The 18,766-nt window shown below is 44.4% G+C and overlaps 1 protein-coding gene across 10 annotated transcripts in view; it reads left to right on the top strand.

The window, feature by feature from the left end:
• Window positions 1-18,205, top strand: part of CEP131 (centrosomal protein 131) — a 79,865-nt gene extending 61,660 nt beyond the window's left edge. For 7 of the 10 annotated variants that reach the window (XM_077328244.1, XM_077328242.1, XM_077328240.1 and 4 more), the window contains 8 exons: window positions 1,104-1,221; window positions 6,381-6,581; window positions 8,692-8,766; window positions 8,848-8,990; window positions 11,678-11,855; window positions 14,894-15,090; window positions 16,609-16,669; window positions 17,855-18,205. In XM_077328244.1, coding sequence (XP_077184359.1) covers window positions 1,104-1,221; window positions 6,381-6,581; window positions 8,692-8,766; window positions 8,848-8,990; window positions 11,678-11,855; window positions 14,894-15,090; window positions 16,609-16,669; window positions 17,855-17,929 — 1,048 coding nt within the window. In that variant the 3' untranslated portion in view covers window positions 17,930-18,205. The remainder of the gene's footprint in view (window positions 1-1,103; window positions 1,222-6,380; window positions 6,582-8,691; window positions 8,767-8,847; window positions 8,991-11,677; window positions 11,856-14,893; window positions 15,091-16,608; window positions 16,670-17,854) is intronic. The other 3 variants (XM_077328246.1, XM_077328245.1, XM_077328247.1) reach the window with 1 other exon arrangement.
• The last annotated feature ends 561 nt before the right edge of the window (window positions 18,206-18,766 follow it).

Here is an 18,766-nt window from a genome sequence, read left to right as displayed (position 1 = left end):
ATAAAATAGAACCTCCCCCCATTTAAATACAAACATTGTAAGAAAACAAATAGAAGCTGACTAAAAACAGGTTCTGTGAAGATCTCTATTGCTAGGTAGGTTCATGTAGAATCCGACTGCTTTTTAAAATACCCAGATTCCAGGCTAAGAATCTCAAAAAGAAGAACCAGTGCTTTGTATCTAGAAATGAATTGACAGCCAGTGTATTTTTTTCCAGCACTGGCAAGATATGTTCCTCCATAATATACCGCAGCTTTGCTGGTTACTGTTCAATGATCTGGTGTTTCCAGACTGTCTTCAGAGGCAGCCCTACACAGAGAGTGCATTAGAGTAACCTAGTTGGAGTTTAAAGTAGGATAACTGAGAGCTTGATTTTGAGTGAAGTGTCACCACTGGTGCACCAACAAAAACAGGTGAAAAGGGGCATGTGCCACAGATGATGCCTGAATGTCTATCCGCAGGTGAATGTCCAATAGCATCTGCAAGCTGCTCCTTTATGATAGCCTCATCTAGAATAGGCTGACTCCTTGTTCCCTAGCTGGCTATGTTATCAACAAATAGTCTTTGTCTGGACTGAGTTAAGTTTATTGACCATAATTTAGCCCATTTCTCATCTCTCAGTTACCTGTTCATCCACTATCATACCTCTCTCCTCTGAAATGGCAAAGTAGAGTTTTGTGTCAACATACTGACATGACTTTTTATCTCTAGGTGACATCTTCCAGTAATTTCATATAGGTAGATCTTCTGCCTAGTACATTCTGGTTTAGTAAACACCATCTCCTACTTGGTGGTTAATGTACCAGCTGAGAGAGGAGCAATTTGTTCTAGTTACAGTGGGAACCATAGCCAAACTGGAGGACACATGGGTTCTACTTTTGCATATTTCTTGCAGATATTAGCAAATGTGTTTTGGGCTGCAGTATTTTCTACTCATCCCCTACTTTTAATCCTGTGTAAGTTCCATATGCTAATAGATTGTCTAGGAACAGACTGAAACATTGATTCCCCTTTTCTTCAGAGGGGTGAGGTCTGATCTGTCTCAGGATTATCTTGTCAACCAGATATCTGTTGATATCACAGTTCTGATCTCCACTCCACAGACAGAGAGCTGAGCTGGAGGAATTGCGACAGCAGCTGGAAGAAAACAGCTCTGTCATCACCAAAGCATTGAAGGAGGAATATGAGAAGGGGAGAGAGGAGCAGGAGCAACGCCATCAGGTCTGTGTTATCCTAGAACCCCAGAGGTATCTGCTGGCTTTTAAAGGTTGTGCATGTGTATGTGTTGCATAATTTAATCACTCTGGTTTCTGACACTGGAGCTCTGTGGTTTTAAATGCCCCTGCAATTTTTGCTAACCAAAAGACCTCAAAAACTTCCTTGTTATGCAGAAAGACTGTGTAACACAGATTTCTACTGTCTCATGCATATACCCTGTTGGATTGGGTCAGTTCATCCAAAGCTGCTGATTTTTGCATAATGTAAGCCATCAGAAAATCCTTTTATCCCCATAATCAGTTCAGCTTAAGTTATGATCAATTTGGCAGTGAGTGAACTGGGCACTACACCATTTTGTATGGTTATCATAGGCTTGCAAAACTGAGACTAAATAAAGTAGTTTTTAAGAGGTGCAGTGTGCTGGGCTGTGACCCTGTGAGCTTAAAGGCCCCCCTTGCCGGCTCTTTGCCTGTGGATTTGTCTGGGGATCATCCTAACTACTTTACCCTGAAGATAAAGAGTCTAGAGACAAGAAATCTGTTTTTGGACAACATGGATAGCCCACATCCAGACACCTGCAGGGAGTGTGCCATGTTTGTTTTCCTCCCTGAAGACAAGATGGACTACACTTGTCATAAGTGTAAATTGATAGGGCTCTTAGAGGAGAAGATTAGGGGCCTGGAGGAGAGGATTATAACACTGCGTTAAATCAAGCAGGGAGAGAATGTCATTGACAGGAGCAGTGCAAACCTGCATATGAAGGAAGAGAACAGTCCAAAGGAGAATGAGGGTATTGACTTCCCTATGAAGCCTCCCTTTACTACCACAACATGAGTCCAACATCATCGAGTGAGATGGCACTCAGAGCCATTGAAGCTCATGAACGGATTTCAGGCCCTTGCAGAGGAAATGGAAGCAGCATTAGGGGCAGAGGAAGAACCTAAACAAATTCAAAGGGAGTGAAAAGGGCATGGAGGCAGGTGGAAATGGCATTTGAAGGAAACAGAAAATTTTGGTCATCAATGACTCTCTGTGCGGGGCATGGAAAGGCATGTGGCTAGGCCTGATGCCCTGGTTTGAGAGGTGTGTTGCTTACCAGGGACAAAATCAAAGATATTGTGGACAGGATGTCGAAAGTGATAGAACCTATGATTCACCTTTGTGGCTTCTGTGCAGTCCCACATGGGAACAACGTTGACACAGGCCTGCCTTGGAGAAGGAACCTAGCAAGCTTTAAACTTCTACAAAGCTCCCAAGAATATTCACCTGCCCTCTCCCAGAGTGAGACTTTCCCCCTCAAAAGTCACGTGATGTGAGAGGAGTTAGCATTCTCCCCCAGTCTTTTCTTTGCAATTGTGGAGAAAGGATGTCAGAGCGAGAAAAAGAAGCAGTCAAAGCAACCTAAAGTGACTTGCCCATCCCCCTGCCTGACTGCACCTGAATCTGGCCATTGCAAGCAATCCCTATCGCTGCTGAAACCATCTGAGACATTGGGGCAGATCCTGTTTTAGGCAGCAGGGGTCCTGTCAGTATTGCCATTTTGATAGAGTCCAACCTTATTCCGCCACCCAATGTACCCATCAGGGCCAGGAGGTATTTGATTAAATATGCCCATCAGATATGCCTTCAGAAGGAAGGTACTTCTCTTAAATAATTAACTATACTTAGAAATACATATAAAAATTACTTAAATACAAGAAACTATTCAAAAATCTTATGGCAAGAACTTGGCATGGTTTCTGAAAAGAGGGAAATGAAATTCTGGGAAATAATTTAAAATAGCCTAGGAACAGCTATATTTCCCAGAAGCTCATATTCCAGACAAAGATTGGATATCTCATTTCTCTCAAATTTTTGGTAGCACGTCAAACTCCTTGGTTATGCCCACTTCTCTCTCTCAACCAATGAGTGCTCAAAGACCACCAGTATCTGCTTCTGAGATAAAAAATTTAATCTCCTCTTTACCAAATGGCAGATCACCAGAGGAAAATTTAATATCTCCAGAAATGTTTAAAGCCTTTCCTGATTGTTGTTGTTATGTGCGAAGTCGTGTCCGACCCATCGCGACCCCATGGACAATGATCCTCTAGGCCTTCTTGTCCTCTACCATTCCCCGGAGTCCATTTAAGTTTGCACCTACTGCTTCAGGGACTCCATCCAGCCACCTCATTCTCTGTCGTCCCCTTCTTCTTTTGCCCTCGATCGCTCCCAGCATTAGGCTCTTCTCCAGGGAGTCCTTCCTTCTCATGAGGTGGCCAAAGTATTTGAGTTTCATCTTCAGGATCTGGCCTTCTAAAGAGCAGTCAGGGCTGATCTCCTCTAGGACTGACCGGTTTGTTCGCCTTGCAGTCCAAGGGACTCGCAAGAGTCTTCTCCAGCACCAGAGTTCAAAAGCCTCAATTCTTTGACGCTCGGCCTTCCTTATGGCTTTCCTTATTGGTGGGCTCCTATTTTGGCTATTCACTCATATTAACAACACTGGGGAAATCCTGGCTGCATGGGAAGTGAGCATTATTGTCCCTATTTATAAAAAAGGAAAGACTAATCCCTGGAATTATTGACTCATCCATCAGTTGAATACAGTGGCTAAAATATATAGTTGATATTTGTTAAATAAGTTGGAGGAATGGGAATCATCCACTCACATTTCGCATTTGCAGGCTGGATTCAGGAAGGGACTGAATACCATCAGTCATTGTATAACTTTAGCCTACTTGGCTAATCAAAATAGTAAGGGATATACCAAAGCTCTTTATGCAGTTTTTGTGGATTTAGCTGCTGCATTTGATCAGTTGATAGAAACTGGTTGTAGGCTAAATTGGAGGGCATTAATATTGAAAAACGTCTTCTTTTTTCATGGAAGGAATTCCACACTGAAATCGTTGCCAAAGTCAGAGTTGAAACTAACATGTTGTTAACAGAGGCTATTTCCATCTATGGGGGAATTAAGCAGGGTTGTGTTCTTCCATCCCTTCTTTTAAATATTTATCACAGTGATATTGTTTCAAGACTAACAGGCTCTGAATTTGTGGCTCCTTCATTAGAATCTCAAAAAATACCTATTTTACTTTGTGCAGACAATATGGTTCTTTTGACACATGCAGGGTTGAGGAGAATGTTGAACAGATTGAGATTTGAGATGATGAGACTCTGAGCATCAGTTATGATAAAATAAAGGTTGTGGTTTTTGGGAGGAGAGCTAGGAGATTCTGGTGGAGTATCCTGGGAAATAATATTGAACAAACCAAGTTATTCAAATATTTGGGTTTAATATTCAAAGATACATTAAGCTGGAAATACACCTAGATATAATTAGAACTACATCCTAAAAACAACTGGGGCAATCCTACAAGTTTTATTATATCAAAGGGGCTATTTAATTGAACCAGCAATGATAATTTTCAAGAGTAAAGTGATCCTCCAATTGATATATCTGGGAATGGAATAATAACCAAATAGAAGACTGGAGACTATTCAAAATACCTTTTTGCAGAAAATTCTAGCACTTCCCCAAGGTAAGCTCTTGTTAGGGCGGAAGTGGGGTTGCCATTGGTAATGAGCCAAATTCACCTTGCCTTATTGAAATATTTGCATAACCCTCAACCTGCAAGGGCATTCACTTTCCATATTCTGTTTCACTGTTGTTGAAAATTGATAAAAACAAACTTATGTTTCTCAATTCTCTTTTGGCACAGTATGACATACCCGCTAGTGCAAACAAACTTGTCATTTCTTTCATACAAGACTGCATTTTTAGGGGCAATAAACTCTTTCCTGGCTGCCGAACCACCACCACCCCCTTTTGCAAAGAAAAAGTACCTCTCAGGTCAATCATGGACTTCCTTCCTAAGGTTGTATCTAGGTTTCATTTAGGACAGACATTGGTACTACCAGTTTTTTTTCCAAGCCCAGAATGCCAATTTGAAAAACAACTACACACACTGGATGTCAGGAGGGCCATCCTATTTTATCTATTTTACTAGTAATCAAGCCCACTGTATGAGTAATACAGTGGGCGCTAGGCACTTACCGATTGGTGGGGGGTCCGTCGGGCGGCGGGGCCTCTCCTGGGCGGCGGTAATTTGGCGGGCAGGGAGCCCCCGGCAGCCGCGCTCTGCGCGACTGCCAGGGGTTCCCTTGGGCGGCGGCCTGACGCAGCGAGAGGCGCTTTGTGCCTCTTGCCGTGTCAGGCCACCGGTCAGGGAGCCCGCGTGGCTGCTGGGGGCTACCTTGCGGCCGGGCTGACGTGTCGGAGGCGCTTTGCGCCTCTGACGCGTCAGGCCAGCGGCAAAGGGAGCAACTGCGAGCCGCGCTGTGCGCGGCTCGCAGTTGCTGGGGCTGGGAATCGGAGGGACCAATCGGTAGGCGCTGCGTGCCTGCCGATTGGTCCCTCCGATTGTCTGTCCTAAGGAAGGGTCCAATCCGGACCCTTCCTCATCATGGACACATCCCGCCCTAGAACCCCTTAACCATTTATTTAGTCCGTGGCGCCGCAGGCAGTTTAAAGATGGTTAAGGAATTCGGGAAGGACAAATCCCTCTTTGTCTGTTTCTGGTCTCAAAGGTCTCAAAGCCTCATCCCAGATGATTTCTAGTTGAATTGTGCTAGCAATCAAACATGCATACAATGCAGCAAAGCTGGACAGTCCACTAGACTTGACTGCTCATTCCACGAGGGCACACATCTTCCACTGCTTTTGTGGCTGGACTTCCTCTGCAAGATATCTGCAAAACCGCAACTTGGTCCACACCAGGCATGTTTCTGAGCCACTACTCCCTCAATATAGATTCTGCAAGGGAGACAGCAGTAGGTAAAGCAGTACTTCAAACAATTCTCCACTCATAAGCCCACACCCACCTCCTACAGTGAGTGGGATTGCATAGAAGCCATGAAGATGAAAACAGGGTTGCACTTAACTTGTAACAGCTGTTCGTCAAGTGGTCTTCTGTGCAGTCACACAACCATCCCTCATTCCCCACTGTGGGCCACTGTTGATTGTTAAGTAGCCACTTAGCAGCAAAGACAGAGGACTGAGGGGAAATTGCTAACCCTTCACATCACATGACTTTTGAGCAGGAAAGTCTCACCCTGTGAGGGGAGGGGTGAGCATTCCTGGGAGCTTTCTAGAAGTTATAAGCTTGCTAGTTCCTTCTCCATGGCAGGCTTGCAACAACAGAGTTCCTATGCGTGACTGTACAGAAGACCACTCAATGAACGATGTGGCCATCAACGCAATTGCACATATTAAGGCTGATGATGAAGATCTTGAGAGTCAGCTGAAACGAATGGAGGCACAAATGTTTTTTTCTTCAGTCCTGCCTGTCAGGGGAAGAGGAATGAGTCGAGAGCTGAAGATAATGGAGGTAAACAGCTGGCTGTGTTGGTGGTGCCAGCAGATGGGATTTTGATTCTGGGACCATGGGATAGGCTTTCTAGAAGAAGGCCTAGCACAGGATGAGCTTCATTTATCCAAACTGGGGAAGAATATGTTTGGCAGGATCCTGTGGAGATTAATCAGGAGAGCTTTAAATTGAAGCCATAAGGGGAAGGAGATGTCCAATGGAGAGATTCTAATGTAGGAGAGCAAATACCGGTGGTCCGCCTGGGAAGGATGGGTCAAATAGAACCAAGAGTAAGAGGCTTCTGGTGCCTATATACCAGTGCCCAAAATATGGGAGGGAAGGCAAGACCTCTAAAGCAGGGGTAGTCAACCTGTGGTCCTCCAGATGTCCATGGACTACAATTCCCATGATCCCCTGCCAGCAAACTCCAGCAGGGCATCATGGGAATTGTAGTCCATGGACATCTGGAGGACCACAGGTTGACTACCCCTGCTCTAAAGAACAGTATCTGCCGGTTTCTAGGCAGTGTAGGTCAGTCATCAGGGAGGCCAAAGCTGGGAGTGGGCTGAGACTGGGGTAGGGGGACTGCTCATTATATCAGCAGATGACACCAAATTGGGAGGAGGAGTGAACACCCTAGAACAGTCTCCCCCCCCCCGGGCTGTGGAGCCCATGGTACCGGGCCACGGCAGGGGGGGAGGGAGGCGCCGGCAGGCCCCCCCCCCGCGGTGCTCGCTGCACTGGGAGCAATCGGCCGCTTTGGCAGCCAATGGCTCCCGGGCCCTGGCGCAGTGAGCTGCCGCACCTGTGCATTTGCGCCCACCAGCGTGCCCATGCCTCCCTCCCACCCCGCGGCGAGGCGCTCACTGCGCCGGGACCCGGGAGTGATCGGCCTCCCTCTCCCCCCCCCCCCCGCCCGGTCCCCAGCCCAAAAAAGTTGGGGACCACTGCCCTAGAAGATCTGAACAAAATCATCATGCTGGAAAAGGGGACAAATGAGAGCAAGATGCAATTCAATAAGGAGAAGTGCAGAGTTCTGCCTTCAGGGTCACAAAAATGAGAAGCGTGCATACTGGATGAGGGTGTGAATGAGATCTTTGGGTACTTGTGGGCTGTAAGCGAAATATGAGCAGGCAGTGTGATGTGGTGGTAAAGAAGGCAAGTGCAGTCTTGGGTTGTATCACAAGATGTCATAGTCCCACTGTATACTGCATTGATCAGACCCCACCTGGAGTACTGTATGCAGTTCTGGGGGTCTCACTTCAAAAAGGACACGGACAAAATTGAGAGAGTTCAGAGGAGAGAACAAGAATGATTTGGGGTCTGGGAACTAAGCCCTATGAGGAAAGACTGTAGGACTTGTGAATGTTCAGCCTGGAGAAGAGGGGGAGGAGAGGGGACCTAATTGCTCTGTTTAAGTATTTGAAAGATTGTCACAGAGGAGGTCAGGGAGCGGTTCCTGTTGGCAGCAGAGGGTAGAACCCGCAGTAATGGGCTTAAACTACACTTAGAATGATAGCATGAGAACAATGTTCACAGTCAAGTAGTTCAGCAGTAGAATATACTGCCTAGGGAGGTGGTGAGCTTCCCCTCACTGGCAGTATTTCTGCAACAGTTGGACAGATGCTTTAGGCTGATCCTGCATTGAGCAGGCGGTTGGACTAGATGGTGTGCATGTCCCCTTGAATTTTATGATAGAAGCACTCTATACTAATTTCTTTGTTCCACTATAATTTCTGGTCAAACTAATTTTTGCAGTGCCTAAAAAAAACGAGGAGGCCTCTCATATCACTTTCAACTCTGGGAAAAGATATTTTCTGTCTCTTCAGCCTGACTTTTACTGTTGTGGGCCTCAGTTGCCAATGGCCAGTGCAGTTTTGGCTTAGATCTATGGATGTTGCAATGGAGGAAATGAATATGGCCTATTGTAGTCTTATCCTCTTGTTAGGAAGGAAACTGTCCCTTTTTTTGCATCAGTTTGGTAATCACACTAATCTGTTTTTTCTGATGGAAGATTTTAATATAAAGACTCTAGCAGGTTTAATATATCGTGGGTTGGATGGAGACACTGGGGCTAGTTTCCATCTCTCATTCCTCCCTCACTCACTGTGTTATTTTTTCTTTCATCAAGGCAGAGGTCCAAGCCTTGAAGGTGCGGCTAGAGATAGAGAAGCAGGCCTGGGAAGCCAATTACCTGAAGAAGGAGGTAGTTATACAGCTATTACTTTTCAGCCAGACTTCTGGTTGCTTGGATGGTACTTATAAGGTCTCTCAATATTGTCTCCAGGAGGCCTGGTTGCATACTCGTGAGCGAGAGATGAGGGAGGAAGTCCGGAAAGAGAGGGACAAAGAGATTGAATTAGTTATCCAGCGGCTAGAAGCTGACATGTCATCTGCCAAGGAGGAGTGTGAAAGAGCCACAGAGAACCGGTAAGATACTGTTATGTCAAGGCCAAGGGTAGCTGGAAAGCTCCCCAGGTGCTTCCTGCATAGTTGTTCAGTCCTTTTATAACCTGTTTCTCCTTATGGCATGCAGTTGTGTGGTAAACCTATTCCCAGGGTTGCATTACATCTAGTAAGAAGTAGTTAGCTGTAGGCAAAGATATCTGTTCATTTAGTCACCAGTGAGACTACCTAGGAGACATTCTTGGCTCTATTTATTTATTTATTTATTTATTTGATTTTTATACTGCCCTCCCATATGGCTCAGGGCAATTTACATATAACGTTGTAGGGTAGTACATGGAACAACCTAAGCATATAACATAGTCAGAAATAACATCAACAGTAATCCAACAGTGGTTTAAATTAATTATCATTGATTTTGATCAACAATAATATAACAAGAACGACAACTTAGATAAAAAACCCAGAGAGGTCAGACTGGTGTAGGCCATGGAGGAGGTGTCTGAACGGGGGACCTGTAGGTGTCGCTGGGTTGTTCAGTCACAGGGAAATGCCTGGTGGAGAGCTCCCTTTTGCAGGCCCTGCGGAATTGTGGGAATTCAGGCAAGGCCCTGATCTCTTCAGGGAGGTCATTCCACCAGGTGGGGGCCAGGACAGAAAAAGTTCTGGCCCTTGTTGAGGACTGACATTCTTCTTTGGGGCCAGGGATCACCAGCCAGTTGTTGGTGGCAGAGTATAATGCTCTTTTGGGGGTATAGGCAGAGAGACAGTCTCTTAGGTACACTGGGCCCCAGACCATGTATAACAGGGGTAGTCAAACTGCGGCCCCCCAGATGTCCATGGACTACAATTCCCAGGAGCCCCTGCCAGCAAACGCTGGCAGGGGCTCCTGGGAATTGTAGTCCATGGACATCTGGAGGGCCGCAGTTTGACTACCCCTGATGTGTATAGCCTTGAAGATAAGAACCAAAACCCTAAGCCTGAGTTAGCAGCAGCTTCTGCTAAGCTAGAGTTTTCTCCATAGCTCTTTAAGGTGATTTTTGCAGTGCTAATCAGAGTTACTCTTCTAAATTAACATAAATAGGCTTAAAAGTATATAATTCTCCTTAAGATTGAACTGCCAGTATGCTTCTCCATTTTCCTTCCTGCTTTTTTTTTAATGACCAACTGATTAGATAGGCAATCCTATCTGTAAATTCAAGATGGTTACCTATGTTCCTTCATCACAGGTGGCTTTTTGTCCTCAGCTTCAAGCGCACAGAGGTCCTCCTTTGACTTCTAACTTACTCATGGCCTCAAGCATTTACTTGAACTGGGATATGTTATAGTCTTGCCCAAGTCTCCCAAATAAGCACACTATCAGTCCAGTGGCACCTTTAAGATCAACAAAGTTTTATTGAAAGCTAGTCCATGGTGTCTTGTTAAATAACAATCATCAAACACAACCAGGACTAGTATCCTAAGTAGTAGGATACTGTTGCCTTGTCACTTGCCTCTTCTGTTAACCAAGAAACTTTAAGCTGTGCTTGAATTTATTGGTTGCACAGTAAGTATATTTGCCTTGTAACTGTTTTTAAATATTATTGTTGTCAAAGAATAATATATTAATTGATACCTCTTGTTATACAACTGAGGAAGTCCTAACAATGAAACTAGTTATTAACTAGGATACAAGTCTTGGCTGTGTTTGATGATTATTATTAAAGATATTGAAGACTGAAGACAAGATACTTTTTTTTCTTGCTTGTCTTAATGTTGACCTATTATATAAGACTTATATATTTAAACATTTATCGGGTCACATATGGTCATGTTGATCTCCCCCCCCCCCCCCCACAAACGGCCAATGATGGTTTCTCGAAGCCTGAGGAGTGTTTCAGGGGTTTCTCAACTGCAAAAAAGTTGAGAAAGATTGCCTGCATATCTGAGGGGCCACCTTTCCCATTATGCCCCCAGAACACTAAGATATCTGAAGGCTAATATGTTGGTGGTCCCTGGCCCCAAAGAAATATGTCTGGCCTCATCCAGGGCCTTTTTGGCCCTGCCTGGTGGAATACTCTGCCAGTGGAAACCCAGACCCTGATAGAACTACCAGAGCTACTTAGGCCCTACAAAACAGACCTGTTCTGTCAGGCATAGGGCATTATCTGCTTGAACAAATTGCCAAACACATTCACTACAAGTAACCAGAGGGCAGCAAGGCAAATGTGGCTGCAGTCTTGTCTGGCAGGAATGAGGAGGGAAAGAGGTCTGTAGGTTGGGTGGGGATGCTGGTTGTGTTGTGGATTCTGTCAAAGGCAAAGCCTTTCCCTCTCATGCCTCATTCTATACTCAACATTAAAGACATTGTGTGTCCTATGATCCCAGGCATGGATTTGAGCCCAGCCACAAATGAGCGGCACTAGTTGCATTTTTGAGACTGTGCAGCTTGCTGTATCTTCCTTAAGTTGTCACATGCATAAACTGGTTTCAGATAGGTGACAGTGTTGGTCTGCAATACAAGAGTAAGATTCAAGTCCAGTAGTAGCTTGAAGACCAATAACATTTCCAGGGTATAAGCTCTTTGTCTGACAAAGGGAGTTTTGACTCTCGAAAGCTTATACCCTGGAAATCTTAGTCTTTAAGGTACTACTGGACTGAAATCTTGCTAGTCATAAAATGGAATTAAAAAAAAAACTCCTGACAATTAGGTTCTGCCTTTCTCTCTTCAGAATTAAGAGAGTGCGAGACAAGTATGAAGCAGAACTGCAGGAGCTGGAGCTATCAGAACGCAAGCTCCAGGAGCGCTGTAGTGAGTTTAAAGGGCGGTTGTCAGAGGCAGAAGGCGAGATTGTCCATCTGCAGAGTCTGTTGCGGCAAAAGGAGCAGGAGGCCGAGGATATCCGCAAGGTGAGTGTATTGCAGGGAAGGGAGCAGTGGCTGCCCAGCGCTTATTCCTGCTCGGGTGAGTTCTTCTGCTGCTGGGTTTCTCTCCAAGGCATTTGGGAGAATAAGGGAGGAGAGAAGCCTGGCCTTGTGTAGTTCAGTGGTGCAGAAGGAATGAGCTCGATTGTATTAACATTTTGTTTGTTTATTTATTTAACTTTGATACTGCCGCGCTCAACAAATAACAGGCTAAAAAGCATATTCATGCAAAAGCTATACGTTATTAAAATATGTATTATTAATATGTTATCTATAACGTATAGTATAAGAGCATTTTAAAACAAAACTAGAATTCCTTTTCTATATTAAATGGAACACAAGGTAAGTCGCTATGGTTGGTGATTTCATTTATTTGCTTCCACAAATAGCTGGCGTAATCTAATGGCCATTGCACAAAATTTAGCTATCTGCTTGCATATAGTAGCATTTCCTTCCCACAGGAGAAATCTAATTTTTTCTTGGCTGGTGTTGCGAGTTACATCTCTAAGTAGAGGGAATATTATCTGAGAGTGAGGTGCCTCGTAAAGAGAACGTATAACAAAGATACGTTGATCTTCATGGCTTCTGTGCAGTCCAACCTAGTCCCATGTGGGCATCTTTGCAGGCCAGCCACAGTGAGGATTTGCAAGGTATAAAAGTCATTATTTAGCTCCCAATGGTGCTCCCCCCTCCCCTCATAGAGAAACTATCCCGCCCCAAAGTCACGTGATCAGGGAGGGGCGTCACTCTTCCCTCAGTTGTTTTTCTGCCAGTGTGGAAAGAGGACCTAACAGTAAGCTGTTATTACCTTCTGAGGTGAATAGTCTTTCTGTAAGAAAATAAAATAAAATAAAACAAATAATAATATTAAAGAGAACAGAAGGCATTGCAGATCAGCCATCAGAAAGGCCAAAGCTGGGAGTGAGTTGAGACTGACCAGGGAAGCCCACTATAACAAAAAAATATCCTGACAGATATGTCAGGAACAAACATAAGAGAAACGAGGCAATAAGCCCGCTGTTGGGTGAAGCTGGAGAAAGTGACGGAGGACAGAAAGGCTCCGTATCTGTTTTGCCTCAGTGTCTTCCCAGAAGAATATGGACACATCTAGGGATGGTAGTAGGCAAGGTATCGTGTCTGGGAGGCAGGCTGACATGGACAGAGAGGATGTCGAGAGACCTTGACTGCACAGGATGAGTTCAGATCCCCTGGACTGGATGGTGTGTACCCAAGAGTGCTTAAAGAATTTTCTGGTGAGCTTGTGGAATCCATCTCCATCATCTTTCGGACCTCTTGGAGGCATGGAGATGCGCCAGAAGGGTGGAGGAGACCAAATGTTATCCCAGTCTTCAAAAAAGGGAGAGAGATGACCCAGAAAGCTACAGGTTTTTCCTCATCCAGTTGTGTTTAAAACATAAACAATTTGAACCCATGGCTTTGTGTGATCTGTCCCTTCCATCTTTTAAGATGGCCTTTCTGGTGTCCCATTATGTCAGCCTGAAGGGTGGGGGAGTTGGCAGCCTTGTCTGTGGATGCCCCGTTTTTACAGACCCATAGGGACAGTGTAGTGCTTAGACCAGGGGTAGTCAAACTGCAGCCCTCCAGATGTCCATGGACTACAATTCCCATGAGCCATTACACATGCTTACTCTCTAGCACACAGAGTGCCCTTTCCACATAACAGCTCATTCCACCAGGGGTCAGGCTGCTTTGGTGGGTTTCTCCTCTGGCCTCTCCTTGTTGGACATTTACTCTGCTGCAATGTGGTTGATGCCATCCACTGTTATTCGACATTACTATACTACTCTGTGGATGTCGACTCTTCGCAAGTAGCGATTGTGAGGAAGTCTGTTGTCCAGTCAACATTCTGCTGAAGGTTGGTAAGTGATCTTGCTGTTCTCCCATATGGGGGCTGCACAGAAGCCACGAAGATGAAAACAGTGTTGCACTTACCTGTAACTGCTGTTCATCGAATGATCTTCTGTGCAGACACACATCCCTTCCTCTGTTCCTGCTGTAGACTTTCATCTTAGATTGGAGGCCTTTGACCTGTGTGTACATTCTGTTTGCATAACAACAGATGGAGAACTGAGGGAAGAGAGCACACCCCTCCCTGATCAAGTCACTTTTGGGCAGGAAAGTTTCTCTGATGGGAGGGGGGGGAGCACTCTTGGAAGCTAAATAATGACTTTTATAGTTTGCAAATCCTCTCTGTTGCTGGGCTGCAAAGACGCAGTCCCAGGTGTGCCTGCACAGAAGACCAGTCAATGAACAGCAGCTACAGGTAAGTGACACCCTGTTTTCTAATTACTCCAGCTCCCCCTGCCCACAAAGAGGAAGAAGAGTTGGTTCTTATATGCTGCTTTTCTCTACCCAAAGGAGTCTCAAAGTGGCTTACAATCCCCTTCCCTTTCCTCTCCCCACGATAGACACCCTGTGAGGTGGGTGAGGCTGAGAGAGCCCAGATATTACTGCTTGGTCAGCGTTGTGATGAGCCCAAGGTCACCCAGCTGGTCGCCAGATTAGAAGTCAGCGCTCCTAACCACTACACCAAGCTGGGTGTAGTTCTTGTCTCTGGATAAAGCTTAGGACTGCTGCATACAGTAGGTGTAAAATACTGAATGTAGGAACTTCCTCTGGAATTAAATGAACGTAAAGATAAAAATACGGAGCCTCTTGTGGCGCAGAGTGGTAATGCAGCAAATATGCAGTCTGAAAGCTTTGCCCATGAGGCTGGGAGTTCAGTCCCAGCAGCCAGCTCAAGGTTGACTCAGCCTTCTAGGGTCGGTAAAATTTAATACCCAGCTTGTTGGGGGGTAAACGGTAATGACTGAGGAAGGCACTGGCAAACCACCCCGTATTGAGTCTGCCATGAAAACGCTGGAGGGCGTCACCCCAAGGGTCAGACATGACCCAGTGCTTGCACAGGGATACCTTTAAAGATGAAAATGGCCAGGAAGGAGGGGGTGACATAATATGAGTTGCCTTCTCTCAACTTCAGTATTTATGCTTACTCTTAACAGGTGAGGGACCAGCTTGCTCAGGAACGCAGCAGCCTCTCTGAGGTTATCCGGCAGGAGTTTGCTGACCGGCTTGTGGACACAGAAGAGGAGAACAAGCGGCTCAAAGGAGAGATAGCTGAGCTTCGTGCTCGCCAACGCTTAGAACTGGATAGAGTGACACGGGAAAAAGAAGAAGAGCTAGAAGAGGTGCATAAAAGGTGAGAGTTTGTTTGCACCTTCTGTGAGAGTGTTCAGATCTGATAAAGAAGGATGCTAGAGCCATGGATTGGCTTTTCTCATTTTCGTGGTTTTGCCTCTCCCTGCCCAAGACTGCAGAGAACATAGCATTGTACTGTGTTTTCTTAGCCCAGCAATATCTGCTGAATTTGCAAAGCATGACTTTTGGCATTTGCTAATTGGTAACTATGTCCCTGTGCAAACATGCCAGGTGTTTGACTTTATAGGGCCACAACAAGCAGTCTGGTACTCCAACTGATCCTATTGTGACATGCTACAGCTGGGTATGCTTTTGAAAACAAATTCTCAGCACCGAATTCTACACTAGATATAAACATGTATATTGCTTTGAGAATGGTTGGCTGTTTATTAGTTAGTCCCTGCTTTAAGAGGCATAAGCACTGCCTTGGCCCCTCTCTTTTCTCCCTCTCCCAGTTTGCATTATTGAATAGTTTTTACATTTTTTTAATTGCAAAAAGTGGAATAGATGTTTTACATAGCAATTGAGTACAATTACAGAAAGTGCTTCTGTTTTTGCTTTTGTCTTATGCCATTAAGTAAGGACTAGTTCATAGGACCTTAAGATCCATGGCAGTTTGCTTGAAATGCATGTCAGTATTCTGTTGAAGGGCAGGTGGCTATTTGCAACTGCTGTCTTTCACAGGATTAATGTTTCTGTGCCACTGCACTACCTTTTTTCCTTTTGAATATAAAGCAGCAACTTTTGGACCTGCAGATGGTGGCAGCTGTAGGAATCTCAAGTTGCTGTCAGTGGCCTAGTGGTAATGTGAGCAGGAATAAACCTTACGTTGTCTTGGTTTTTTACCATGGATCTTAATAATCTGTTTTTATATTGATTGAGTACTAAAGAGGATGAGAAGCTAGTAAAATGTAAGTAGGAGTCTTATTGTATACTGAGCCAGTTTGGTGGAGTGGTTAGGAATGCGGACTTCTAATCTGGTATGGCAGGTTCGATTCTGCACTCCCCCACATGCAACCAGCTGGGTGACCTTGGGCTCGCCACGGCACTGATAAAACTGTTCTGACCGAGCAGTGATATCAGGGCTTTCTCAGCCTCACCCATCTCACAGGGGGTCTGTTGTGGGGAGAAAAATGGGGAAGTGACTGTAAGCCGCTTTGAGCCTCCTTCGGGTAGAGAAAAGCAGCATATAAGAACCAACTCTTCTTCTTCTTCTTAGAATGCTGAACTAGGACTAGGAAGATCTAGGTTCAAGACCCCCATTATGCCATGAAGCTCATTGAGTGACTTTGGGTTTAGTAATCCACTCTCAGCCTAATCTCCTTTTAAAGTTGCTTTAGGATAAAATGGAAGAAGAGACTTTCATGTGCTTAGAAGGTGAGTGACATAAAAATGGAATAGAAGGATCTTGCAGGGTGTGTGTGCGTGCAGAGGAGACTAACATTGCCCTTGTAGAAGCAGAAGCTCCCTTTCTAGCAAGGTACCTGTACGCTTTAAGTCCCTGGTTCTCTCTCTGTAGAGTTAAGACAGCAATTGTGAAGAAGGAGGAGACTGTGAACAGCCTGCGAAAGCAGTATGAGGTAAGCTTCTCTTCGGGTTGCAAGCCCTTTTGTCCTTTATCATCTTCAATGTAGAGGAAAAAACCCAGAAAATAATAACGATTTTAATGCATGGAATCCAAGAAAGCTACCCATTGCAAGGCTGTAATGGAGAACAAATCAGACCAAGTCAAGTGTGTAATTTAAAGACATCTCTGAACCACCCATTATAGGGCCAGAGTACTCCTACAGGCTAAAAATCACTGGAGCTTTGAAAGAGAATTTTTATTGAACTGTTCCTTTAGAAGTATAAATATACTTATGCTTGCACAAAGTCGCTGTAAAGGTAACTTTTATAACAAACATTGGACTTGTCTTATTGTTCCAATATTTAACAAAACTATGCTCAGTTATTTTAAAACACTTTTTGCTCCTTTTTCCCTTAGATTCATTGACCATCTTAATGCTCAGCTTTCAGTTACCCATGATTTGTTTATCACACTTTCTGGATTTCACTTCCCTCATCTTTGTAATCATTTACAATGTTCCTAGTAATTTATGATGAGTTTGAGAAGTAATCAGTGAATGAATCTCCTATTTCTTGGTGATTAATAACTTATATTTTAATAACATATTTCTGGAACTGCTGGATTTTAGGACAATTCCATTACAAATATGTATTACTTTGCTTCCTATGCACCATAGATTGTTTTTAGTATGTCAAATCCTGACTGGGTTGCATTAAAATGTGTTCTTCCTTACTCTGCATACAAGAATATAATACCTTCTGAACTAACTGTTTTCCCACATTATACTGCCATTGCACGCAGTTCCATGTGTGCCAGCACAGAATACTACTCGATTGCACTTTTTTACTTCGGTTGAATTTACAATAATTGGTTGTTGATCTGTGTTTTCCTACTAAAGTCAGAAATAATTAGCGAAAAATCAAGCCATTTATCTTCCCTATACAACAGTTTTCCAAAATCAGAGTAATTTTGATTAGTCACAGTGATTGTTGTCCTGTATGCATGTGTTGAGATTTTGCAAATATTATGAAATAAAAGTTTATTTCCATTATATTATCTTTAGTCATTTTGTGCCTTCTCCTGATAACCCCTATCCTTAAAAGATGTCAGATCATGTGTCCCCAGCTGTCTTCTACTAGCTGACCACACTGCCCTCCCTGAGATACTCTGTGTAAATTGGGTTCTCTTGTCTTTGCAGGCAGCCATGAAGAGGGCAGACCACCTAGAGGCCCTCTTGGAACAACAGCGTAAGCAACTGCTAGCAACCAAGTAACAGCCACAGGTCTCCCAGAACCACCGTAGAACTGAAAGGACAGAGCCAAGTGGTCATATGCAGCAAAGCAGAATTTTTTGTTGTGGTCCACAAGAGTTTAAGATAAAATGAACACTAACCTGTATGTAGATGGGGAGGGGATATTGTTTTGTTTTGTTTTTTACACGTTCCTTTCCTTGTGCCTCAAATCTGACGTCTTTGTACAAGAAGCCTGGGTAGTATGCCAGATCTAATTGATGTATTTTCAAAGTAAAGTCCAACTGATTTTTAAGATGACTGTGTAGCAGGGTTTTATTTTTCTCTCTCAGGGCCAATCTAGGGAAGATAGTTTCTCCCACTCAGAAGATGCGTATTAGTTCCTCACTGATTTTGCTTCACCAACTTAATACTTCATTTGCTGGGAACTGGTTGCCTGTGATCTTGGATTCTGTTATATTTGGGATGAGCATTGACATCTGAGAAATCCCCACAACATTGATCACAATACCCATTTTTACTGGGGAAGAAGCGAACTCGTGATTTTGGCTGATTGGAATCAGCAGCAGTTTCCCCCTGTGATTTTAGCTTGCCCCCCCCCCCCCCAGCCACCCACATATTCCTATTGAAAGAGTTGTTTGGTCATACTCAGGGGGAGCAGAGAAGTTGGTTAGAAGGAACTGTATCCTCACATCAGATTGACATCTTTGTGATCTCTTTCAATTCTATTCTGCTGACTGAAAGAACTAACTCAGAAAGTGAAGAAGATTCCATTTTAGGCTGCTGAATGCTGCTGCATCACTGTGTTCTTAATCTTCCAGTTAGCTTCTCCAGGACAATGCAGGAAATCATTTACCTTTT

The sequence above is a fragment of the Paroedura picta genome, chromosome 3 (genome assembly GCF_049243985.1).
Source record: "Paroedura picta isolate Pp20150507F chromosome 3, Ppicta_v3.0, whole genome shotgun sequence".
NCBI classification, from domain to species: domain Eukaryota; kingdom Metazoa; phylum Chordata; class Lepidosauria; order Squamata; family Gekkonidae; genus Paroedura; species Paroedura picta.
The sequence above is the reverse complement of the archived record's forward strand: the minus strand, read 5'-3'. Positions and strand labels throughout refer to the sequence as shown.